A 26,567-nucleotide genomic window follows, 5' to 3' on the forward strand; every position below is an offset into this window, starting at 1 on the left:
GTCAGGGTCAGGCACATTCAACCAAAACACACATGCAGCGGTTTTTTTTTTTTTTTCCTCGACTGCAGACACACACACAGAGGCCAGACACAGACACAAACACACACACACACAGACCACACAGAGGCCAGACACAGACAGACACACACACAGAGACACACTGCTTCAGTGCCTTTGAAACTGAGACTGGGGGCTACAGACAGGAAACAGGAAGTGGTCACTGTGATCTAGCAGCCGGCTTAATGAAAACCAAAACAAAGGAAGAGACGAGTGCTCCTCAAAACCTCTTTAAAATCCTCTTTATTTCTTTCTTTCTCTTCTTCTTCTTACTGTTATTATTACAGAGATACACACATTGAGACACACACACTGAGCGACACACACTGACACACACACACAGAGAGACACACACACTGAGACACACTGACACACACACACATTGAGACACACTGAGAGACACATACACTGAGACACACACACATTGAGACAGACACACACTGAGAGACACACACACAGACAGACACACACTGAGAGACACACAGAGACACACACACACATTGACAGACACACACTGAGAGACGCACACACTGACAGACACAGAGATACACATACACTGAGACACACACACTGACACACACACACACATTGAGACAGACACACACTGAGAGACACACACATTGAGACACACACTGACACACACAGAGACACACTGAGTGACACACACTGACACACACACACATTGACAGACACACACTGAGAGACACAGATACACACATTGAGAGACATACACTGAGACACACACACATTGAGACAGACACACACTGAGAGACACACACATTGAGACGCACACTGACACACACAGAGACACACTGAGTGACACACACACACATTGACAGACACACACTGAGAGACACAGATACACACATTGAGAGACATACACTGAGACACACACACACATTGAGACAGACACACACTGAGAGACACACACATTGAGACGCACACACTGACACACACACACTCACACTGAGACACACACAGATTCATTGTTTTCCTTTGTTTTCTGACTTCTGCTGAGATCAGAACTCGCCCTGCTTGCTTCTGCAGGCTGAACTATGTCTTTGTGTATGCTGGAGTGCATGGTTCAAATATGGGTCAATGTCAAAAATCGATAGCCGCTTTAATTGCTTCTCAACAACAAAAGACATAATTGGTACAGAGATCTAGGCTGATCCCAGGACTAAGTCAACTATGAGGACAGATTAAAAGATCTCTTCAGCCTAAAAAAAAGGAATGACATCTTCCTCATGAATTAGTCTGTGTTGCTTTGACTCTGAGTTCAGGAGCTGCTCCTTAAGAACATAAGAAAGTTTACAAACGAGAGGAGGCCCCATTCAGCCCATCTTGCTTGTTTGGTTGTTAGTAGCTTATTGATCCCAGAATCTCATCAAGCAGCTTCTTGAAGGATCCCAGGGTGTCAGCTTCAACAACATTACTGGGGAGTTGGTTCCAGACCCTCACAATTCTCTGTGTAAAAAAGTGCCTCCTATTTTCTATTAATTTGAGTCAAATATCTCGACCAGACATTTCTGTCTATACAGACTGTGATCGAGGGACAGGCTTCACTGCAGATTTATTCCTCCGCAGATTCTATAAAAATACAAATAAATCAATTAGGATCCTTTTTTATTATTATTTTGAGCGTAAAGGACTGTCACAGGAAGCAGGTGTTTACAAAAACGCCCCTGCCCATTTCTCGGCCCTGCCCAACCAAAGTGCATCAGAGTCCATTCACATCCTGCAGGAAAGGCCCCTGCTTCAGTCTCTCCGCAAGGCCCCAGGTTTGGAGGCAGTAGCCTGAGGCTCAATATCAAGTTTCACCGCCCATCCCTGACGTGTACAATGCAATGGACACAAAGACTCCTGTATCTGTTTCCAGTATTTAAAGGACATTTTAAAAAAGCTAACCAGAAGCGTTTAATAGCCTCGCAAAACATTTTAGCGTTTTTAATAAAGAAAGAAAGAAAGAAAGAAAGAAAGAAAGAAAGAAAGAAAGAAAGAAAGAAAGAAAGAAAGAACCAAAAAAAACATTTTGAAATATATTTTTTATAACAATTGGGAAAGGGAAATGTACAAAAAAAAAAAAAAAAGTTAACATTATATTAGTGAGGAGACAGCCATTAGTTTTGTATCATAACAGACAAGGGAAGGGGGGGGGTCTACAGTATTTACAGTAGTATAATATAGAATACAAGCTTTTAAGCTGGTAAAGTCCGCCACCTGCTGTTAAAATTGAATAATGCAGGAGACTGAAGGAAATAATAGTTATCCATTAACTAAACCCACAAAATAGTCTCACAGCACATTTATTAGTAATCATAAGAACATAAGAAAGTTTACAAACGAGAGGAGGCCATTCAGCGTTTCTTTATTATATTTCAAACTACATGAGCACATTCCTTAAATGCTGACAATGAAAGAAATACGCTTATCACTCACATTCATTATCATAATATAGTTGCTGAAGCTTAACAGGGTCTCACACTGATACAGAGTTATTTGAACTTTACACAGACTCACACATTCGTACAGAGGGCAATGCTGTCGGGACCACACTGTGTAACATTAATATAAAACCCTGGAGAGAACCTACAGCAGCTACCCAACATTGTGTTGTCTAGTTAATGTTGGCTGCTGTGTGCTGGACTCGCTGGATTATCAAGGGTCCTTTATCGTGTGACCCTGGGCTGAAAATGGGGTAGACCGGCCCAGGGAATGAGCCTTCTAAAGTATGGATGTGAAATCTGGTCAATGCATTGCAAAACGACAGCCTCCCTCCCTCGTGATCCAGATACACCCCCCACACCTTGCAGATCTTCTCCAGATTTAAGATCTGATCCCCTGACTGGCTCACAGCTGTATAGGTCTTCCCTTTAACCAGCCTCACAAGCCAGTAGCCCTCCCCTGGTTTCTCAGGTATGCTCTTCTCATGAGGGTGTGTGGAGACTCCCAGGACCCAGAAGCCCTTCTCCCCCACCTCCACCTCCCAGTAGTGCTTCCCTGAGGTGAACCCCTCCCTGCCCAGCACACTGGGCCACTCTGCTGATCTCTCCCCTGTGAATCTCACTTGTGAGCCGTCTTCAGAGACTTTGAGGCTGAGGCTGGCTGTGTCGGGGTCTAGAGTCACATTGACTGGGGTAAAGGAATGAGAAGAGTGTGTTATTGAGAATCACAGGAAAAGCAGGGAACTTGATTATTGATGCTTTCTCTCTCACGATGATGAACAACAACAACACTTTCATTCTTTGATCATAACAACTGTATTTAGACAGATTTTAAGGCTATTGTAACTGGAAACACAAACATTTAATGTCAATTTTCTTCTATATATTAAATTAGAAATTGCGAGTGATGCGACATTTAAAATATTTTTAAAACACATATTTAATAAAAACCAAGCCCCCTAATTGTGTTTTTAATATAATTTAAAATATAACTTATCCAATACAAACTTACCACGAGCTTCAGTCATTTTTTTCCATTCTGAAATAAACAAATAGAAGAATGAATCAAGTGTAAGAGAATGAATCTGTGGATTCTGATTACTGTAAGTGTATTAATGCAGATTAAAATGTTATACCTCTGTCAAGGACATAGCCACATGCGTCTGTTTGAGAGAAGAGAAAATATTTAAGGTGAGAGGAAATTGCCACTATAAAATTATAATTAGTGTCCAAACAAACCCTTAATGGGACTCTTCTAATCTGCACACATCGCGGTACCGAGGGTTTGATCCCTGTTAAATAATTCACACATCTGAACTAATCAATTAAACCTGACATCGATAGCAGCTGCTTTTTTCAATACACACAATGAACCAGTTTTGAAAAATGATTTATTATTCATAATGAAAAAAAATAAAAGAGAGAGAGAGAGAGGCCAGGAGTTTATTAATATTGAATTGAACCAAATGAGGTCATCCGAAGCAGAGAACACAATTCTAAAAAACACTTCTGTTTCATAGTAGTTCTCGAGAACTATCGTCATTTTTGTAATTAATAAGAATGTGAATTTGTTTGTAGAGAGTCTCTGTTTAAAACAGATTGAAGAGATTGAATTTCAGAAGCTTAAAACTGCACTTGAGATGACATCTCTTCTACAGTAAGACACACCCCTCACGTGTTGAATTCACTTATATGAGACAGAAAGACAGAAATCCTTGATACAAAAAACACAACACATATTCTTACTGGTTTTCCTTCGAAGTTCTTCAAAATCTAGGAATGAAAAACACAGAAACCATTTCATTAAGTGCAGAAGCATTTCAGTTTTAAATGTAATGAAAACACAACAAAGATCAAAACTAATTAATATTCTTAACTCAATATTCATACACGTTCCAATTGTTCAGAGTGTTGTTTTTTTATGCTTCTTTATCAGAATGAATGGTTTTATGATAAAGGGTGAGGGAACTTTCTATGACCACATTATAAATGAACTTACCTTCCTGCAACATTTTTATATAATTTTCCAGTCCCTCTTTTGAATTGTCTGAAAAAGAAAACAATGACAAGTTTAGTATTTGTATTCTGGATCGTTACCTCGTGTTCTGACATCCACTAGGGGGCAGTGCTGCTCCATGGTTATATCCCACTAGAGGGCAGTGCTGCTTCATGGTTAAATCCCACTAGAGGGCAGTGCTGCTTCATGGTTAAATCCCACTAGAGGGCAGTGCTGCTTCATGGTTAAATCCCACTAGAGGGCAGTGCTGCTTCATGGTTAAATCCCACTAGGGGGCAGTGCTGCTCCATGGTTAAATCCCACCAGGGGGCAGTGATGCTCCATTGTTATATCCCACCAGGCGGCAGTGCTGCTTCATGGTTAAATCCCACTAAAGGGCAGTGCTGCCCCATGGTTAAATCTCACTAGAGGGCAGTGCTGCCCCATGGTTAAATCCCACTAGAGGGCAGTGCTGCTCCATGGTTAAATCCCACTAAAGGGCAGTGCTGCCCCATGGTTAAATCTCACTAGAGGGCAGTGCTGCCCCATGGTTAAATCCCACTAGGGGGCAGTGCTGCTCCACGGTTAAATCCCACTAGGGGGCAGTGCTGCTCCATGGTTGTATCCCACTAGGAGGCAGTGCTGCTCCATGGTTATATCCCACTAGAGGGCAGTGCTGCTTCATGGTTAAATCCCACTAGAGGGCAGTGCTGCTCCATGGTTAAATCCCACTAGGGGGCAGTGCTGCTCCATGGTTAAATCCCACTAGAGGGCAGTGCTGCTCCACGGTTAAATCCCACCCATTGTTATATCCTTTGTGATAAACAGGATACTGATAATCAGGATCTCTGCTTAAATGGGACACAACTCCAGGAGACGGTTCTTCCCAAGGCTATTTATGTTGTTTAATTGGGACTTCACTTTGTTTAAGTGGGATACAGTGTTTTCAGAGCAAGACAGTTCCCCGTCGCGCAGTGCAGTGATTACACTGTGACTTGCCTAAATCACGTTGAACTCTTGAAGGAGCTGCTGGAGTCTCCTGTGGTTTCTCAGGCTGCTCTTGCAAAGAAAGTTGCCGTGGCAACATCGCAGGTGCGATTCATTTTGTTTAGGAATTAAAAGAAACCATGGACTCGTATTTAAAATGCTGCATTTAACATGTTATCAGAATGTGATGTGATTTCATTCTTTTCATTAAGAGTCCAAAAAAATCCCACTCGGGTCGTCTCAACTGCCTCTCGTTTAATTGGGACAGCCGCTTATTCGGGATATTTGACCTTCCCCCGAGGCGTCCCGAGAAAGCGACGCAGACTGTATTCTATGATGTATCTGTACCTTTTCATCATGTGTACCCAGCAAACACTGAGTGATTATTCCCTTATCATATTTCATGTAGAGCACAGCAGAGCACTCCCAGCTCAATTCACTGAACTCAAACACACTTTCTTTGTGCAGATTCTTAATTTATCTTCAACGTACCTGTTGGTGTTTTTATCTCATTCTTCTTTTTAAAAGTTTCTAAAACAGAAATCAGAATATTCTTCATTATGGAAACATATTGATACAGTTGAAATTATAAGAAAAGAATCAAGAAAATTCAAGATTTCTGATGTTCATCAGAAAAAAAGCTGCAAACTGCAGAGCATTTAGAATTAGAACTGCTAGGGTTTCTGATAAAGGGAGATTGAAATGGAAACTTTCTTTCTGCAGATTATTTATACACTTACCTTTTACCAGTCCCTCTTTCTCCTTTTTTAAAATGCCTAAAACAGAAAACAGGGAAATGTTTAGTTTGTGTTCTGGCTCATGAACACAATAGTTTAATACATTTAATAAAAAGAATATTGAGATGAATGTATTAATCTTGCCATTTTGCTTCTGAAGATCCTCCTTTTCTAAAAGACACAAACAAAGACAGCTTGGTTAGTTTTGCTTGTTTAGAACAGTTGATTCATCATTAAGGGTGATATGACTAGATTTCATTGCATTAGTTACATTATTAATATACTTAGAAGACCAAACATAGGCGTTGCCCAATGCATTATTTTCTTGTATTTTCATTAGCGATACAGCATGCCATGATTTTTTTAAACTTTCTGTCTGCAGATTATTTATACACTTACCTTTTCCCAGTGCATCTTTCTCTCTTTTTAAATGATCTAAAACAGAAAACAATGAAACGTTTAGTTTGTGTTCTGGTTCATGAATACAATAGTTTAATAAAAAGAATATTGAGATGAATGTATTAATCTTGCCATAATCCTTCTGAAGACCCTCCTTTTCTAAAAGACACAAACAAAGACAGCTTGGTTAGTTTTGCTAGTTTGGAACAGTTGAGATTCATCATTAAGGGTGATATGACTAGATTTCATTGCATTAGTTGCATTATTAATATACTTAGATTGGTTTTCAGTGTTACTTTATTAAAATAATAACGTGTTTCTGATCAATTGCATTTGAAATTGTTCAGACTGCCTTCATATGGATTACAATGATCTTACCATCTTCAATGTTCTTTTTCTCCTTTTTCAAAGACTCTAAAAGACAGAAAATGAAAAGTTGAGTTTGTATTTTAGCTCATGAACTCATGTGATTCAATACAATAGTTTAATAAAAAGAATATTGAGATGAATGTATTAATCTTGCCATAATCCTTCTGAAGACCCTCCTTTTCTAAAAGACACAAACAAAGACAGCTTGGTTAGTTTTACTAGTTTAGACCAGTTCAGATTCATCATTAAGGGTGATCTGACTAGATTTCACTGCATTAGTTATATTTTTAATATACTTAGAAGACCAAACATAGGCGTTGCCCAATGCATTATTTTCTTGTATTTTCATTAGCGATACAGCATTCCATGATTTTTTTAAACTTTCTGTCTGCAGATTATTTATACACTTGCCTTTTCCCAGTGCATCTTTCTCTCTTTTTAAATGATCTAAAACAGAAAACAATGAAACGTTTAGTTCATGTTCTGGCTCATGAATACAATAGTTTAATAAAATTAATAAAAAGAATATTGAGATGAATGTATTAATCTTGCCATTTTGCTTCTGAAGACCTTTGTAATCTAAAAGACACAAACAAAGACAGCTTGGTTAGTTTTGCTTGTTTAGAACAGTTGATTCATCATTAAGGGTGATGTGACTAGATTTCATTGCATTAGTTACATTATTAATATACTTAGAAGACCAAACATAGGCGTTGCCCAATGCATTATTTTCTTGTATTTTCATTAGCGATACAGCAAGCCATGATTTTTGTTACACATTCTTTCTGCAACTCATTTATACACTTACCTTTTACCAGTGTCTCTTTGTCTCTTTTTAAACGATCTAAAACAGAAAACAATGAAAAGTTTAGTTTGTGTTCTGGCTCATGAATACAATAGTTTAATAAATAGAATATTGAGATGAATGTATTAATCTTGCCATAATCCTTCTGAAGATCCTCCTTTCCTAAAAGACACAAACAAAGACAGCTTGGTTAGTTTTGCTAGTTTAGAACAGTTGAGATTCATCATTAAGGGTGATATGACTAGATTTCATTGCATTAGTTACATTATTAATATGCTTAGAAGACCAAACATGGTCCCAATGATCAAACACGTTGTCCAATGGATGATTTTGCCTTCATTTCATTAGCGGTACAGCATTCCCTCATTTCAGTTTTAAATGTAGTTCAATCACAACAGAGACGTGTGTTTGTAACTCTTTAATATTCTCCAAACAGACTGCAGAGCATTTAGAATTAGAACTGCTAGGGTTTCTGATAAAGGGAGATTGAAATGGAAACCTTCTGTCTGCAGATTATTTATACACTTACCTTTTCCCAGTCTCTTATTCTCGCCTTGTAAATCGTCTAAAACAGAAAAGAGTGAAAAGTTTAGTTTATATTTCAGCTCATGAACTCATGTGATTCAATACAATAGTTTAATAAAAAGAATATTGAGATGAATGTATTAATCTTGCCATTTTGCTTCTGAAGATCCTCCTTTTCTAAAAGACACAAACAAAGACAGCTTGGTTAGTTTTACTAGTTTAGACCAGTTGAGATTCATCATTAACCCTTTGCAGTCCATTTATTAACTGCGCGTCAGGTACGCCAGGTCTAATTAATTTTCACACGTGCAGTTAATTTTAGACGCGCTGTTTAAAAGTATTTTTTTCCCAGTCAAACGGGTTTGAAAGGCCCTGCATATCAACAAAGCACTCACTAGGCATCTCCAGCCCCACCCTTTTGTTTGCTATAGCGTTCACCTATGTAAGAAATAAATAATAATAATAATAGTCGTACATACCGATCAATCATCTCCGGATCACTCGTTTTATCACCAAACTCCTCAATAATGCGATCAAAGTCATTATTTTATTATTATAACATCTGAAAAAAGCTCTGCAAATGTCCATGATAGTCTCAGTGCGCTGACGCACTCAGCCAGCTTGTTTACTATGAACGCCCCGTTATCTGATACCTGATACCATGTATGACTATTCATGAAATACGCCTTTTTTTTTTTTTTTTTTTTTTTCCCGACTTGTCTCGGCTCCTGTCGCTCCACCTCGGCAATTGAATGGTTTTCTCGGCTTTTTCCGGAGAAAAAACGACTAAACACCCGTTTATTGCGTTGCTATAATGATGTCGGACCCAGTCCGACAAAGGACCTGTGAGGAATAATTGCAATGTCGGACCCAGTCCGACAATGGACCGCAAAGGGTTAAGGGTGATATGACTAGATTTCATTGCATTAGTTACATTTTTAATATACTTAGAAGATCAAACATAGGCGTTGCCCAATGCATTATTTTGTCATAATTTCATTAGCGATACAGCATTCCATGATTTTTTTAAACTTTCTGTCTGCAGATTATTTATACACTTGCCTTTTCCCAGTGCATCTTTCTCTCTTTTTAAATGATCTAAAACAGAAAACAATGAAACGTTTAGTTCATGTTCTGGCTCATGAATACAATAGTTTAATAAAATTAATAAAAAGAATATTGAGATGAATGTATTAATCTTGCCATTTTGCTTCTGAAGATCCTCCTTTTCTAAAAGACACAATCAAAGACAGCTTGGTTAGTTTAACTAGTTTAGAACAGTTGAGATTCATCATTAAGGGTGATGTGACTAGATTTCATTGCATTAGTTACATTATTAATATACTTAGATTGGTTTTCAGTGTTACTATATGAAAATAATAACGTGTTTCTGATCAATTGCATTTGAAATTGTACAGACTGCCTTTATATGATTTATAATGATCTTACCTGCTTCAACCTTCTCTTTCTCCTGTTTCAAAGTCTCTAAAAGATAGAAAATGAAAAGTTGAGTTTGTATTTCGGCTCATGAACTCATGTGATGCAATACAATAGTTTAATAAAAAGAATATTGAGATGAATGTATTAATCTTGCCATAATTCTTCTGAAGAACCTCCTTTTCTAAAAGACACAAACAAAGACAGCTTGGTTAGTTTTGCTAGTTTAGACCAGTTGAGATTCATCATTAAGGGTGATGTGACTAGATTTCATTGCATTAGTTACATTTTTAATATACTTAGAAGACCAAACATAGGCGTTGCCCAATGCATTATTTTCTTGTATTTTCATTAGAGATACAGCATGCCATGATTTTTTTAAACTTTCTGTCTGCAGATTATTTATACACTTACCTTTTCCCAGTGCATCTTTCTCTCTTTTTAAATGATCTAAAACAGAAAACAATGAAACGTTTAGTTCATGTTCTGGCTCATGAATACAATAGTTTAATAAAATTAATAAAAAGAATATTGAGATGAATGTATTAATCTTGCCATAATTCTTCTGAAGAGCCTCCTTTTCTAAAAGACACAAACAAAGACAGCTTGGTTAGTTTAGCTAGTTTGGAACAGTTGAGATTCATCATTAAGGGTGATGTGACTAGATTTCACTGCATTAGTTACATTATTAATATACTTAGATTGATTTTCAGTGTTACTTTATTAAAATAATAACGTGTTTCTGATCAATTGCATTTGAAATTTTTCAGACTGCCTTCATATGGATTATAATGATCTTACCATCTTCAATGTTCTTTTTCTCCTTTTTCAAAGATTCTAAAAGATAGAAAATGAAAAGTTGAGTTTGTATTTCGGCTCATGAACTCATGTGATTTAATACAATAGTTTAATAAAAAGAATATTGAGATGAATGTATTAATCTTGCCATTTTGCTCCAGAAGACCCTCCTTTTCTAAAAGACACAAACAAAGACAGCTTGGTTAGTTTTACTAGTTTAGAACAGTTGAGATTCATCATTAAGGGTGATGTGACTGGATTTCATTGCATTAGTTACATTATTAATAAACGTAAACGACCAAATATGGTCCCAATGATCAATCGCGTTGTCCAATGGTGAAAAGAGTGAAAAGTTTAGCTTGTGTTCTGGTTCATTAACTCATGCAATTCAACACACACAGAGAACCAGCGATGCTATTATTCATAATGAGAAAATAATACAAACAGGAATCCAATGGTTCATATTATTATACATCTAGGTCCTACTGTCTCATCAATGTGAAGAACTGAGGAAAGAAAGACGAGATTATTAAAAAATAAAATTAATATTCTTACTCCGGTCCTGTTGAAGTTCTTCATCATCTAGGAATGAAAAAGAGAAATCATTTCATTAGCGGTACAGCATTCCCTCATTTCAGTTTTACATTCAATTAAATCACAACTGAGATCTGAACTATTTAATATTCTCCCTACAATTGGCTTTCAGTGTTACTGTATTATTAGGAGACAGTGTGGTCCAGCGGTTAAAGTCCAGGGCTTATAACCAGAAGGGTCTCGGGTTCAATTCACACCTCTGCCACTACTGACTCACTGTGTGTGACTCTGAGCAAGTCACTTCACCTCCTTGTGCTCCGTCCTGCGGATGAGATGTTAAATCAATGTCCTATTGGAAGTGACTCTGCACATAATGCACAGTTCACAGCCTACCTCTGTTAAGCGCTTTGTGATGATGGTCCACTGTGAAAGGCGCTATATAAAAATAAAGATATTATTATTATTATTATTAAAATAATAACAGTTTTGTGATCAATTGCATTTGAAATTGTTCAGATACTGCAATTGCCTTTCTATAGATTATAATGATCTTACCTTCTTGAGCTGTCCGTTTCTCTTTTTTTAAAGTCTCTGGAAGATTAAAAAATGAAAAGTTGAGTTTGTATTTCGGCTCATGTGATGCAGTACAATACTTTAATTTAATAAAAAGAATATTGAGATGAATGTATTAATCTTGCCATTTTGCTTCTGAAGATCCTCCTTTTCTAAAAGACACAAACAAAGACAGCTTGGTTAGTTTTGCTAGTTTAGAACAGTTGAGATTCATCATTAAGGGTGATATGACTAGATTTCATTGCATTAGTTACATTATTAATATACTTATAAGACCAAATATGGGAGTTGCCCAATGCATTATTTTCTTGTATTTTCATTAGCGATACAGCATGCCATGATTTTTGTTACACATTCTTTCTGCAACTCATTTATACACTTACCTTTTACCAGTGTCTCTTTGTCTCTTTTTAAACGATCTAAAACAGAAAACAATGAAAAGTTTAGTTTGTGTTCTGGTTCATGAATACAATAGTTTAATAAATAGAATATTGAGATGAATGTATTATTTCACTGCATTAGTTACATTATTAATATACTTAGAAGACCAAATATGGTCCCAATGATCAATCGCGTTGTCCAATGGATGATTGTGCCTTCATTTCATTAGTGGTACAGCATTCCCTCATTTTGAGTTTTAAATGTAGTTCAATCACAACAGAGACGTGTGTTTGTAACCAATGGAAAAAGTCAAAGATCTCCCTTTTGTTATGCAGCTGTCCAATCAGGAGTGAGCAGAGGCGGGACATAAATGTACCGTCATTCTTGCTGTTTATTTTGATGTCTTCCCACGATATGAACATCACTGAGATATTTAACATGTAAATCTAATACTCTACACAATCATATCGCACAAGTCTATAATAGTAGAACAGCAGCATTTCATGTTAGATTTCAAATTTCTGTCCATTTTTTCGTTAAGTATCTGGGGAAACTACAACGCGGTGTGCAATTTTAATATGTTAAGGTAACATTATTCTGCAGGTCTGAAGCAAAATTAAGTTCATTCTATATAGAGGGTGATGCAAAACTTTTGGCCAGAGCTGCAGGTGGTATTAATGTCAGCTGCAATCTCTTTGAAGGAGCTATAGTTGTATTTAACACTACCTTTTGTTGGCTTCCTTGTAAAGTACAACAGAACAGGAATGCAGATTACAGCAGCCAGTATGGAGCTTGCAATGACAGGCCATTGCATAGAGATGTCACAGTCTTCTGCAAATAAGAGTAAACACAGGAAATCATTTGAGTCGGTCAACCAGACACATTCCCTTCTATTAGTTCAGTGAGAGAGTAGTCTATTACCATAAGAGACAGGGAAAGGGGGGTATACAGAACTACAGCTCCCATCATCCCTCGCTGGTAGTGCGGGTGCTGAGGCATGCTGGGAGCTGTAGTTTAGAGGCAGGGAAAGGGGGGTCGACTGGACACTTCTATTAGTTTAGTAAGGAGACAGACAGCAGTCTTGCATCATAAGAGACACATAATTACTAACCAGCGATGTTCATCACGGTCTTCAACTCTGTGGCCCCATCCCTGGATCTCACCACACAGATCATGGTGTTCTGTTGCTGGAGGGCGTGTCCCTGTTGCCAGGGGAGGTGTATCTGGCTGCGCACAGTGACCAATCCTGTGCTGTCCTGCTGCTCATTGGTAGTGAAGTGTGCTCTCCAGTCTGCGCCCGTCTCATCAGTCCACAGCAGCTCTGGAGGGGGGTACCAGCCCTCCGACACACACAGCAGAATGAGAACCCCCCCGGCCGGGGCTTCAAGCAGGGAGACAGAGGGGGTGCTGCCGTCTGCCGGGGGGGAGGGGGGGAGGAGGCGACAAGATTGAGACAAAGTGTTTACAATGATTCCATCGATTTGCTGGAGAACTACAGCTCCCATCATCCCACACAGGTACTGCAGGTGCAGAGGCATGCTGGGAGCTGTAGTTTCTTATTGAGACAGCCAGACAGCTCGCCAGTTAAGTCATGTTACATTGTATTAAAGAACTACAAATCCCATCATCCCACAGAGTTACTGCAAGTGCAGAGGCATGCTGGGAGCTGTAGTTTAGAGGCAGGGAAAGGGGGGTGGACTGGACACTTCTGTTAGTTCAGTGAGAGAGTAGTCTATTGCCATAAGCGACAGGGAAAGGGGGGTATACAGAACTACAGCTCCCATCATGCCTTGCTGATAGTGCGGGTGCAGAGGCATGCTGGGAGCTGTAGTTTAGAGGCAGGGAAACGGGGGTCGACTGGACACTTCTATTAGTTCAGTGAGGAGATAGACAGCAGTCTTGCACCATAAGAGACACATAATTACTAACCAGCGATGTTCATCACGGTCTTCAACTCTGTGGCCCCATCCCTGGATCTCACCACACAGATCATGGTGTTCTGTTGCCAGGGGGCGTGTCCCTGTTGCCGGGGGAGGTGTATCTGGCTGCGCACAGTGACCAATCCTGTGCTGTCCTGCTCCTCGTTGGTAGTGAAGTGTGCTCTCCAGTCTGCGCCCGTCTCATCAGTCCACAGCAGCTCTGGAGGGGGGTACCAGCCCTCCGACACACACAGCAGACTGAGACCCCCCCTGGCCGGGTCTTCAAGCAGGGAGACAGAGGGGGTGCTGCCGTCTGCCGGGGGGGAGGAGGGGGGAGGGGGGAGGGGGCGACAAGGGGGAGACAAAGTGTTTACAATGATTCCATCGATTTGCTGGAGAACTACAGCTCCCATCATCCCACACAGGTACTGCAGGTGCAGAGGCATGCTGGGAGCTGTAGATTCTTATTGAGACAGCCAGACAGATCGCCAGTTAAATCATGTTGCATTGTATTAAAAAACTACAAATCCCATCATCCCACAGAGGTACTGCAAGTGCAGAGGCATGCTGGGAGCTGTAGTTTAGAGGCAGGGAAAGGGGGGTCGACCGGACACTTCTGTTAGTTCAGTGAGAGAGTAGTCTATTGCCATAAGCGACAGGGAAAGTAGGGTATACAGAACTACAGCTCCCATCATCCCTCGCTGATAGTGCGGGTGCTGAGGCATGCTGGGAGCTGTAGTTTAGAGGCAGGGAAACGGGGGTCGACTGGACACTTCTATTAGTTTAGTGAGGAGACAGACAGCAGTCTTGCATCATAAGAGACACATAATTACTAACCAGCGATGTTCATCACGGTCTTCAACTCTGTGGCCCCATCCCTGGATCTCACCACACAGATCACGGTGTTCTGTTGCTGGGGGGCGTGTCCCTGTTGCCGGGGGAGGTGTATCTGGCTGCGCACAGTGACCAATCCTGTGCTGTCCTGCTCCTCATTGGTAGTGAAGTGTGCTCTCCAGTCTGCACCCGTCTCATCAGTCCACAGCAGCTCTGGAGGGGGGTACCAGCCCTCCGACACACACAGCAGAATGAGACCCCCCCCGGATGGGGCTTCAAGCAGGGAGACAGAGGGGGTGCTGCCGTCTGCCGGGGGGGAGGAGGGGGGAGGGGGCAACAAGGGGGGGACAAAGTGTTTACAATGATTCCATCGATTTGCTGGAGAACTACAGATCCCATCATCCCACACAGGTACTGCAGGTGCAGAGGCATGCTGGGAGCTGTAGATTCTTATTGAGACAGCCAGACAGATCGCCAGTTAAATCATGTTGCATTGTATTAAAAAACTACAAATCCCATCATCCCACAGAGGTACTGCAAGTGCAGAGGCATGCTGGGAGCTGTAGTTTAGAGGCAGGGAAAGGGGGGTCGACCGGACACTTCTGTTAGTTCAGTGAGAGAGTGGTCTATTACCATAAGCGACAGGGAAAGTAGGGTATACAGAACTACAGCTCCCATCATCCCTCGCTGATAGTGCGGGTGCTGAGGCATGCTGGGAGCTGTAGTTTAGAGGCAGGGAAAGGGGGGTCGACTGGACACATCTATTAGTTTAGTGAGGAGACAGACAGCAGTCTTGCACCATAAGAGACACATAATTACTAACCAGCGATGTTCATCACGGTCTTCAACTCTGTGGCCCCATCCCTGGATCTCACCACACAGATCACGGTGTTCTGTTGCCGGGGGGCGTGTCCCTGTTGCCGGGGGAGGTGTATCTGGCTGCGCACAGTGACCAATCCTGTGCTGTCCTGCTCCTCATTGGTAGTGAAGTGTGCTCTCCAGTCTGCGCCCGTCTCATCAGTCCACAGCAGCTCTGGAGGGGGGTACCAGCCCTCCGACACACACAGCAGAATGAGAACCCCCCCGGCCGGGGCTTCAAGCAGGGAGACAGAGGGGGTGCTGCCGTCTGCCGGGGGGGAGGGGGGGAGGAGGCGACAAGATTGAGACAAAGTGTTTACAATGATTCCATCGATTTGCTGGAGAACTACAGCTCCCATCATCCCACACAGGTACTGCAGGTGCAGAGGCATGCTGGGAGCTGTAGTTTCTTATTGAGACAGCCAGACAGCTCGCCAGTTAAGTCATGTTACATTGTATTAAAGAACTACAAATCCCATCATCCCACAGAGTTACTGCAAGTGCAGAGGCATGCTGGGAGCTGTAGTTTAGAGGCAGGGAAAGGGGGGTGGACTGGACACTTCTGTTAGTTCAGTGAGAGAGTAGTCTATTGCCATAAGCGACAGGGAAAGGGGGGTATACAGAACTACAGCTCCCATCATGCCTTGCTGATAGTGCGGGTGCAGAGGCATGCTGGGAGCTGTAGTTTAGAGGCAGGGAAACGGGGGTCGACTGGACACTTCTATTAGTTCAGTGAGGAGATAGACAGCAGTCTTGCACCATAAGAGACACATAATTACTAACCAGCGATGTTCATCACGGTCTTCAACTCTGTGGCCCCATCCCTGGATCTCACCACACAGATCATGGTGTTCTGTTGCCAGGGGGCGTGTCCCTGTTGCCGGGGGAGGTGTATCTGGCTGCGCACAGTGACCAATCCTGTGCTGTCCTGCTCCTCATTGGTAGTGAAGTGTGCTCTCCAGTCTGCGCCCGTCTCATCAGTCCACAGCAGCTCTGGAGGGGGGTACCAGCCCTCCGACACACACAGCAGACTGAGACCCCCCCTGGCCGGGTCTTCAAGCAGGGAGACAGAGGGGGTGCTGCCGTCTGCCGGGGGGGAGGAGGGGGGAGGGGGGAGGGGGCGACAAGGGGGAGACAAAGTGTTTACAATGATTCCATCGATTTGCTGGAGAACTACAGCTCCCATCATCCCACACAGGTACTGCAGGTGCAGAGGCATGCTGGGAGCTGTAGATTCTTATTGAGACAGCCAGACAGATCGCCAGTTAAATCATGTTGCATTGTATTAAAAAACTACAAATCCCATCATCCCACAGAGGTACTGCAAGTGCAGAGGCATGCTGGGAGCTGTAGTTTAGAGGCAGGGAAAGGGGGGTCGACCGGACACTTCTGTTAGTTCAGTGAGAGAGTAGTCTATTGCCATAAGCGACAGGGAAAGTAGGGTATACAGAACTACAGCTCCCATCATCCCTCGCTGATAGTGCGGGTGCTGAGGCATGCTGGGAGCTGTAGTTTAGAGGCAGGGAAACGGGGGTCGACTGGACACTTCTATTAGTTCAGTGAGGAGACAGACAGCAGTCTTGCATCATAAGAGACACATAATTACTAACCAGCGATGTTCATCACGGTCTTCAACTCTGTGGCCCCATCCCTGGATCTCACCACACAGATCACGGTGTTCTGTTGCCGGGGGGCGTGTCCCTGTTGCCGGGGGAGGTGTATCTGGCTGCGCACAGTGACCAATCCTGTGCTGTCCTGCTCCTCATTGGTAGTGAAGTATGCTCTCCAGTCTGTACCCGTCTCATCAGTCCACAGCAGCTCTGGAGGGGGGTACCAGCCCTCCGACACACACTGCAGAATGAGACCCCCCCCGGATGGGGCTTCAAGCAGGGAGACAGAGGGGGTGCTGCCGTCTGCCGGGGGGGAGGAGGGGGGAGGGGGCAACAAGGGGGGGACAAAGTGTTTACAATGATTCCATCGATTTGCTGGAGAACTACAGATCCCATCATCCCACACAGGTACTGCAGGTGCAGAGGCATGCTGGGAGCTGTAGATTCTTATTGAGACAGCCAGACAGATCGCCAGTTAAATCATGTTGCATTGTATTAAAAAACTACAAATCCCATCATCCCACAGAGGTACTGCAAGTGCAGAGGCATGCTGGGAGCTGTAGTTTAGAGGCAGGGAAAGGGGGGTCGACCGGACACTTCTGTTAGTTCAGTGAGAGAGTGGTCTATTACCATAAGCGACAGGGAAAGGGGGGTATACAGAACTACAGCTCCCATCATCCCTCGCTGATAGTGCGGGTGCTGAGGCATGCTGGGAGCTGTAGTTTAGAGGCAGGGAAAGGGGGGTCGACTGGACACATCTATTAGTTTAGTGAGGAGACAGACAGCAGTCTTGCACCATAAGAGACACATAATTACTAACCAGCGATGTTCATCACGGTCTTCAACTCTGTGGCCCCATCCCTGGATCTCACCACACAGATCACGGTGTTCTGTTGCCGGGGGGCGTGTCCCTGTTGCCGGGGGAGGTGTATCTGGCTGCGCACAGTGACCAATCCTGTGCTGTCCTGCTCCTCATTGGTAGTGAAGTGTGCTCTCCAGTCTGCGCCCGTCTCATCAGTCCACAGCAGCTCTGGAGGGGGGTACCAGCCCTCCGACACACACAGCAGACTGAGACCCCCCCTGGCCGGGTCTTCAAGCAGGGAGACAGAGGGGGTGCTGCCGTCTGCCGGGGGGGAGGAGGGGGGAGGGGGGAGGGGGGAGGGGGCGACAAGGGGGAGACAAAGTGTTTACAATGATTCCATCGATTTGCTGGAGAAGTACAGCTCCCATCATCCCACACAGGTACTGCAGGTGCAGAGGCATGCTGGGAGCTGTAGATTCTTATTGAGACAGCCAGACAGATCGCCAGTTAACCCATTGCGGTCCTATGTCGGACCTGGTCCGACATCATCAAAAAGACGCAAAAAACAGGTCTCTAGTCGTTTTTTCTCCAGAAAAAGCCGAGAAAATCATTCAATGGCCGAGTGAGACCGATAGGAGCCGAGAGAAGCCGAAAAAAAAGGGGGTCTCTCTCATGAATACTGATAGACCCGACACCACATAGATAACATGGACATAAACAAACAAGATAGCTGCTTCCGCATCCAGCGCTCAGAGAACATCACAGACATTTGCAGAGCTTTTTGAGATGTTATAGTAATAAAATAATGACTTGGATCGCATTATTGAGAAGTTTGGTGATAAAACGAGTGATCAGGAGATGATTTATTTATCGGTACGCACGACTATGAAGAGGTATGTGATAAATACAGCGAACGAGGAGTGGGGCTGGAGATGCAGTACTGAGTGTCCTGTTGATCTGCAGTGCCTTTTAAACCTGTTTTACTGTGAAAAAAAAAAACTTTTAAACAGCGCGTCTAAAATAAACTGCGCGTGTGAAAATAAATTGGACCTGACGCGCCTGAGACACGCTGAATAAATGGACCGCAAAGGGTTAAGTCATGTTACACTGTATTAAAAAACTACAAATCCCATCATCCCACACAGGTACTGCAAGTGCAGAGGCATGCTGGGAGCTGTAGTTTAGAGGCAGGGAAAGGGGGGTCGACCGGACACTTCTGTTAGTTCAGTGAGAGAGTAGTCTATTACCATAAGAGACAGGGAAAGGGGGGTATACAGAACTACAGCTCCCATCATGCCTCGCTGATAGTGCGGGTGCTGAGGCATGCTGGGAGCTGTAGTTTAGAGGCAGGGAAAGGGGGGTCGACTGGACACTTCTATTAGTTTAGTGAGCAGACAGACAGCAGTCTTGCACCATAAGAGACACATAATTACTAACCAGTGATGTTCATCATGGTCTTCAACTCTGTGGCCCCATCCCTGGATCTCACCACACAGATCATGGTGTTCTGTTGCCAGGGGGCGTGTCCCTGTTGCCGGGGGAGGTGTATCTGGCTGCGCACAGTGACCAATCCTGTGCTGTCCTGCTCCTCGTTGGTAGTGAAGTGTGCTCTCCAGTCTGCGCCCATCTCATCAGTCCACAGCAGCTCTGGAGGGGGGTACCAGCCCTCCGACACACACAGCAGACTGAGACCCCCCCCGGCCGGGGCTTCAAGCAGGGAGACAGAGGGGATGCTGCCGTCTGCCGGGGGAGAGGAGGCGACAAGGGGGCGACAAAGTTGAGACAAAGTGTTTACAATGATTCCATCGATTTGCTAGAGAACTACAGCTCCCATCATCCCACACAGGTACTGCAGGTGCAGAGGCATTGAACGTAGTCTACACATCAGTCTACTGGTAACCAGGGACCGAGGCAGATAGGTAAGCTCCTGCTTCAAGTAATTTTAAACTAACTACATTTGGTAACTTTGTAAGGTGGTGTTTGAATTAGCTGAGTTAGTGTGTGATTAAATTGATTGGAAGTTGATTTGCTATTTGATTGGTTTCCACACAGTTTAGTTGGTTCTTTTGCCACGCAGTTGTAACATTTAATCAAGCAGCCTATTTCGGCGCCAGCAAGAAGCGCCGGCAAACTGAAGAGCCTCAACAAAAGAGCCGGGAGTCTAGCTGTGGGAGTCCAGCAAGGGGAGGCCTGCGCTGAGACGCTGGTCGAATAGATCCGAACCTAACAGCGCTCTGGAAGAAGCCATCTAGTAGTCAGGTCTGTACCCTCCGTCCCACTGCTCCCACTGTGCCTATTTGTCTTGCCTGTCCTGCTATGACTGTCTCTCACATCCCTGTTCTGTCCTCTCGTCCTCGTCCTCTGCCCTCTCTCCGCTGCTGCTCCTCCAACCCCTCTAACCTCATCCCTGTGCCACTCCCCCCCTCCCACACACTCTCTGGTGCACTCTGGAACTGTCACTCTTCTGCTAACAAAGCTGATTTCATCTCTGCCTTTGCCTCCCACCTCTCTCTCGATTTCCTTGCTCTCACTGAAACCTGGCTGTCCCCTGATAACACTGTAACTCCTGCTGCCCTGTCCTCTCTCTACGTCCTGTCCCATACCCCACGTCTCACTGGACAGGGAGGTGGGACTGGTCTTCTCCTCTCTCCCTCCTTACTGTTTTCTGTCCCCTGCGATCTCTCCTCACTCTCTGTTAATACCTTTGAATTTCATGCAGTCCAACTAACCTATCCCTGTCAACTCCTGCTCATTGTACTGTACCGCCCCCCTGGGCCTCTCGCTCAAATTCTGGATGAACTCGACTATCTACTCTCCTCCCTCCCCTCTCTGTCTACCCCAACTGTCCTGTTAGGTGACTTCAACATCCATCTCTCCAACCCCAGCCACTCTGCTGGATTCCTCCCTCTCCTTCACTCCTTCGACTTCTGTCTCTCTCCATCCCCTCCTACCCACAAAGCTGGCCGTCAACTGGACCTCACCTTCTCCAGGGCCTGCTGCCCCTCCACCCTCTCTGTCACCCCCCTGGACCTCTCTGATCACTATTTCATCTCTTTTTCTCTGTCTCTCCCCTCTCTCCCTTCTCCTCCTACCCCCACTGTCACCTCTCGCCGTAACCTCCGCTCTCTCTCCCCCTCTGTCCTTGCCTCCACTGCTCTCTCTCACCTCCCTCCTATCGACTCCTTTTCACAACTCTCTATAGACTCTGCTACCTCCACCCTCTTCTCCTCCCTCTCCCTCGACTCCCTCTGTCCCCTCACCTCCCGACCTGCTCGCCCCTCCCCTCCCCACCCCTGGCTCTCCTCTGCGCTCCGCTCGGCAAGAATCACACTGCGATCTGCTGAAAAGAAATGGAAGAGAACCAAACTCTGCTGCCCTAGACCTTTACCGCACTCTCCTCTCCTCCTCCCTCCTCTATCTCCCCTGATGACTTTGCCTCCTTCTCTTCTAAAATCTCAGATATCCGCAAACTCTTTAACACCTCTCCCTCCCCCGCACCCCCTCCTGCTCCAACCCCTACACCCACTGCAACCCCTACTAACTCACCCTCCTTCTCCACCTTCTTGCCCCTCTCAGACTCTGACCTCTCCTCCCTGCTCCAGGGTCACAAACCCACCACGTGTGCCCTGGACCCCCTCCCCACTCACCTCTTTGAAGCTGCTGCTCCTGCTCTACTTCCCTTCATCTCCTCCCTTCTCAACACCTCTCTACTTTCTGGTCTCTTTCCCTCTGCCACCCCCACTCGACCTCTCCGCTCCGCCTGCACTAGAAGACTGGCTCTACCTCCTCTACGCTCCCCTGCCTCCAGAGCCCGCTCCTTCTCCACCCTTGCTCCGCAGTGGTGGAACGACCTTCCTACAGATGTCAGGACTGCCCAGTCCCTGACCACATTCCTGCGCCTCCTTAAGACTCACCTCTTCAAACAGCACCTGTAGAACTCCTCTATTTTTCCCCTGGGACACTATCACCCTTCCTTAAATGTGCTTTATTTGCTCTTATCTGCCCCCTATTTTACTGCATTTAATCCTGTACCTCAAACACTGTACCAAGTGTTTAATCTGTAGTATTTTGTAGTTAATCATATCCTGATATAACTATCACTGTTATCTGCTGTATTATTGAATTGTATTTTGTCACACTTGTACTTGCTTGAACCAAAATCATTGTATTTATCTTGCTCTTATTGTATTACTTGTACTGTAGCACTTGAAATGTATTTGGTTACGATTGTAAGTCGCCCTGGATAAGGGCGTCTGCTAAGAAATAAATAATAATAATAATAATAATAATAATAATAATAATAATAATAATAATAATAATAATAATAATAATAATAATAATGATGCTGGGAGCTGTAGTTTCTTATTGAGACAGCCAGACAGCTCGCCAGTTAAGTCATGTTACATTGTATTAAAGAACTACAGACAGCAGTCTTGCATCATAAGAGACACATAATTACTAACCAACGATGTTCATCACGGTCTTCAACTCTGTGACCCCATCCCTGGATCTCACCACACAGATCATGGTGTTCTGTTGCCGGGGGGCGTGTTCCTGTTGCCGGGGGAGGTGTATCTGGCTGCGCACAGTGACCAATCCTGTGCTGTCCTGCTCCTCATTGGTAGTGAAGTGTGCTCTCCAGTCTGCGCCCGTCTCATCAGTCCACAGCAGCTCTGGAGGGGGGTACCAGCCCTCCGACACACACAGCAGACTGAGACCCCCCCCGGCCGGGGCTTCAAGCAGGGAGACAGAGGGGGTGCTGCCCTGGGCTGGGGGGGTGGGGGCTGGAGGGACGACAAGGGGGAGACGAAGTTAGCCAGGGCGTTTACAATGATTCCATCAATTTGCTAGAGAACTACAGCTCCCATCATCCCACACAGGTACTGCAGGTGCAGAGTCATGCTGGGAGCTGTAGTTTCTTATTGAGACAACCAGACAGCTCGCCAGTTAAGTGATGTTACACTGTATTAAAGAACTACAAATCCCATCATCCCACAGAGGTACTGCAAGTGCATAGGCATGCTGGGAGTTGTAGTCTTTATTCCAATTCCATTGAATAAAACAAAAGGACCGCTCACCGACAAGCTTCAGCTCAAATTCTCCACAATACTGCTGCCCTGAAATCACACAGCAGCGATACAATCCTTCATCGGAGATCCGGACGGCTCTCAGCTGTAGAGACACATTCCCCTTCCTCAGCTCCTCATGGAACAGGCTGGTGCGCCCCTTATAAGGCTCACTCTGTCCGTCCATCACATCTCTGTGGGCTATGTAGGTATGGACATGACTATCCTCTACTCTGAACCACCTGACCTCCAGCGACTCTGCGTTGGTGTGAGTGGGGAGGAGGAGGCAAGGCAGAACAGCATCCTCTCCCTCCCGGACAATGAGAGGAGAACCCGAGACCTTGACGGTAAGGGAGTCTGCAAGAACAGAGAATAAAGAGACTTTGAACACAGCCAACAGCTGTCCGGGATGGAACGCCTTAAATACAGTTGAAATGAACAGCTCTGGCCAAAAGATTCTACAATTATGACATCCGGTAGACTTTTGCAATATCATTGTTGTAGTTTATTTGATTACATGATGTTAAATAAAAGATCAAAGTTATATTCAGCTAGTTTTTTGTCTTTTTTTTTAATTAGGTCTCAATCCTAAAATTCTAGGTCATGGGTCCCCAACCCCGGTCCTGGAGAGCCATGGGGTCTGCTGGTTTCCATTTCAACCAAGCGCTCAGTTAATGAACTGCACTAATTATTGGTTTAATTAGTCAAGATTAAGAGGTGTTCCAGATCTTTAACCACTGATGATGTAAAGACACCTAGAAGAACCTGCTGGATAGGGGCTCTCCAGGACCAGGGTTGGAGACTCCAAAGTGTCTTTTTAATCAGCGCCATCTAGTGCACAGCTAGGGTACTGCCAGAAAAACAAACTTGAGGACTGGCTCTTCAGGACCAGGGATAGAAACCCCTGTTCTAGGACTTTTCTCTTGGGTCAACGTTGGCTTTGGGTCAATAGTTTGGTTATTATTATTTATTTCTTAGGAGACAGCCTTATCCAGGACAACTTACAATTGTTACAAGATATCACATTATTTTTTACATACAATTACCCATTTATACAGCTGGGTTTTTTACTGGAGCAATCTAGGTAAAGTACCTTGCTCAAGGGTACAGCAGCAGTGTCCCCACCACCTGGGTTTGAACCCACGACCCTCCGGTCAAGAGTCCAGAGCCCTGACCGCTACTCCACACTGCTGCCCCACGCTGACAATCAATGGTGGACGAGCATTTCCGTTAAGTCATCAGACAGCGAACATGAACACACAGTAGGTCAGGTCACTGTTTACAAAACTACAGCTCCCATCATCCCTCGCTGATAGTGCGGGAGCTGAGGCATGCTGGGAGCTGTAGTTTATATTCAGATTCTTTGCAGTGTGCTCGCACACATACATTTACACTGCAGTCAAACCTGTCCTTCCACACTCTGGACTGTAGAGACCGTGAAGGAAAGAAAATGGCAAGGTATTGAATTGCTGACAAACCTTCACCCCTAGACCAAGCGCAGCTTAACAGAAACAGAAAGTCCACTGCTCTCTGCATGCCTGAAAACAAGCACAAAGATTAAACTCACCGCCGAGAACCAACGTGTGCTTTAAATACATGAGAAATATTCACTAAAGCTCCCGGAATATGCATACATGAGAAATAAATAAATACATAAATAAATTTAAAAAATCTGCAGTACGACAGAGAGAGAGAGAGAGAGAGAGAGAGAGAGAGAGAGAGAGAGAGAGAGAGGCATCAAAATAAACAAATTAAACCTGTAGATGATGAACGAGTTTCAGCCATAGCTGTATGTAGTAAGTACAGTAAAATATATGAGCATTTTAATAATAATAATAATAATAATAATAATAATAATAATAATAATAATAATACAGTACTGTGTGTTTCGTGTGTGAAAAGCGATACAGCGCGCACTGAGTGGAAACGTCGGCCGCGTTTAATTTAAAGAACGCTCTCTACGTATTCAACGTATAACTCAACGTGTGTTTAAATCGTAAGAGGTTACCTTTGCTTTTTCACTCACCTAAAGAAGCCGGCTCCCAGATTACACGAAGATAAATGCAAACACAGGAAATTAAAATACACGTATGCTTTGAAAACACACAGACTTCTTCATAGAGAGTTTAGTTTCACTTTCTCTATAGATGTGTGGCGTTCAGAGTCTGCGCGTTCCCGCAGAACTAAGCAGCGTGAAAAACATATTGAGGCTTTTCACGTGACGTCACCAGCTGAGGCTTCACGTTGGCAGACAGAATTCACTGTCTATAATTTAAACGCGGTACAAAACAAAGCGTGATTCAGGAGCACCGACAGAAGAGGACAGAAATATGGATTATCCTTCTACAGGATTACCCTGCTGATCCAGATAGGAGGGGAAAATGGATTCCAGCAATTAAAAGAAAAACACAAAACTAAAAGACTGGAGCCATTAGACACGTTTGTGTAGCGAGGGCTTCATAAAAGGTTAACAGCAGTAATGTATTGGTAGTTAGTTCTGATATTACGCTATTATTAGTGGTAGTATTAAGTTTAACACGCTTAGTTGTATGGCCGTTTTTTGAGATAATATTTAGCTATACAGTCAAACGGGATTACATTTAAGAGGGTTGGTGATTATTTTATTGTTAACAAAATCCATAATGTAAGTATGTTTTTAATATGAAATACTTAATTGAAAGACAATTACAAACGTGGAAATAAACAGTAAATATACAATACTCGAAAAAGTACATTTCCTTTAAAAAATCCTTCCTTTTTATAAAAAGCAAAAGTAGTATTTTGCGATTGTATTTAGTGTATATTCCTTTTAAGAACATAAGAAGAACACAAGATCATAAGAAAGTTTACAAACGAGAGGAGGCCCCATTCAGCCCATCTTGCTCGTTTGGTTGTTAGTAGCTTATTGATCCCAGAATCTCATCAAGCAGCTTCTTGAAGGATCCCAGGGTGTCAGCTTCAACAACATTACTGGGGAGTTGGTTCCAGACCCTCACAATTCTCTGTGTAAAAAAGTGCCTCCTATTTTCTGTTCTGAGTGATCCTTTATCTAATCTGACGCCTGGTCCTTGTTTCTTTTTTCAGTCTCCTGGGTCGACATTGCCTATACCTGTTAGGATTTTGCGGTTAGAGAGGCGAGTTGAAAATCCTGAGCTGTCTTAAAGTGTCCTGGAATTGTGGGTCCAGTTGGCAAGTCTACTAGGGGGTGAACTCTCTATCATCAACAACTGCTGCTGCAGAGTCGCTTCCAATAGGACCTCGTTTGTTTTACGTCTCATCCAGTGGTGTAGTTCTATATTTACCAGTGAGGGGTCGCTATTACCCACGCCGCCTGCAGTCCCTGTTCCCCCACACACTCAGGACTGCAGTTTATCACTAGTAGGTACGGTATTTGAAAGAGCTAACAAGTGTCCCAATTGATTACAAATTCAAACAA

The 26,567-nt window shown here is 43.8% G+C and overlaps 1 protein-coding gene across 16 annotated transcripts; it reads right to left on the reverse strand.

Annotated features, from left to right (window-relative positions):
- Positions 1-2,408: 2,408 nt before the first annotated feature.
- LOC117398759 (uncharacterized) lies at positions 2,409-25,408 on the reverse strand. 16 transcript variants are annotated; one of them, XM_059012266.1, is made up of 40 exons: positions 25,158-25,408; positions 24,610-24,669; positions 23,144-23,488; positions 22,529-22,849; positions 19,503-19,805; positions 18,084-18,386; positions 17,264-17,566; positions 16,437-16,739; positions 15,619-15,921; positions 14,799-15,101; positions 13,972-14,274; positions 13,154-13,456; positions 12,769-12,873; positions 12,045-12,080; positions 11,787-11,813; positions 11,644-11,679; positions 11,482-11,523; positions 11,110-11,136; positions 10,703-10,729; positions 10,558-10,593; positions 9,523-9,549; positions 9,382-9,417; positions 8,470-8,496; positions 8,324-8,359; positions 7,930-7,956; positions 7,798-7,833; positions 7,542-7,568; positions 7,401-7,436; positions 7,144-7,170; positions 6,999-7,034; positions 6,753-6,779; positions 6,621-6,656; positions 6,366-6,392; positions 6,225-6,260; positions 5,977-6,015; positions 4,501-4,548; positions 4,248-4,274; positions 3,638-3,664; positions 3,514-3,540; positions 2,409-3,189 (listed from the first exon to the last, which is right to left on the reverse strand). In XM_059012266.1, exons 2-40 carry the CDS (start codon positions 24,665-24,667, stop codon positions 2,675-2,677), a joined length of 4,608 nt encoding a protein of 1,535 aa, XP_058868249.1. In that variant the 5' UTR covers positions 24,668-24,669; positions 25,158-25,408; the 3' UTR covers positions 2,409-2,674. The 16 variants fall into 16 exon arrangements, with proteins under 16 accessions (XP_058868249.1, XP_058868250.1, XP_058868252.1 ...); XM_059012267.1 differs by having other exon boundaries at positions 25,140-25,408; XM_059012269.1 differs by lacking the exon at positions 12,045-12,080.
- Between the last annotated feature and the right edge of the window lie 1,159 nt (positions 25,409-26,567).

The sequence above is a fragment of the Acipenser ruthenus genome, chromosome 44 (genome assembly GCF_902713425.1).
Source record: "Acipenser ruthenus chromosome 44, fAciRut3.2 maternal haplotype, whole genome shotgun sequence".
Classification (NCBI taxonomy): domain Eukaryota; kingdom Metazoa; phylum Chordata; class Actinopteri; order Acipenseriformes; family Acipenseridae; genus Acipenser; species Acipenser ruthenus.

Excerpts from the sequence above, each read along its gene's own strand:
- LOC117398759 (XM_059012266.1), bottom strand. The coding sequence starts at position 24,667 with ATGCAGAGAGCAGTGGACTTTCTGTTTCTGTTAAGCTGCGCTTGGTCT. Across the intron at positions 11,137-11,481 it reads TCACAAAGCGCTTAACAGAG|ATGATGAAGAACTTCAACAG; the intron begins GTAGGCTGTGAA and ends TTTCATTCCTAG. Across the intron at positions 3,190-3,513 it reads AAAAATGACTGAAGCTCGTG|TCAATGTGACTCTAGACCCC; the intron begins GTAAGTTTGTAT and ends CCTTTACCCCAG.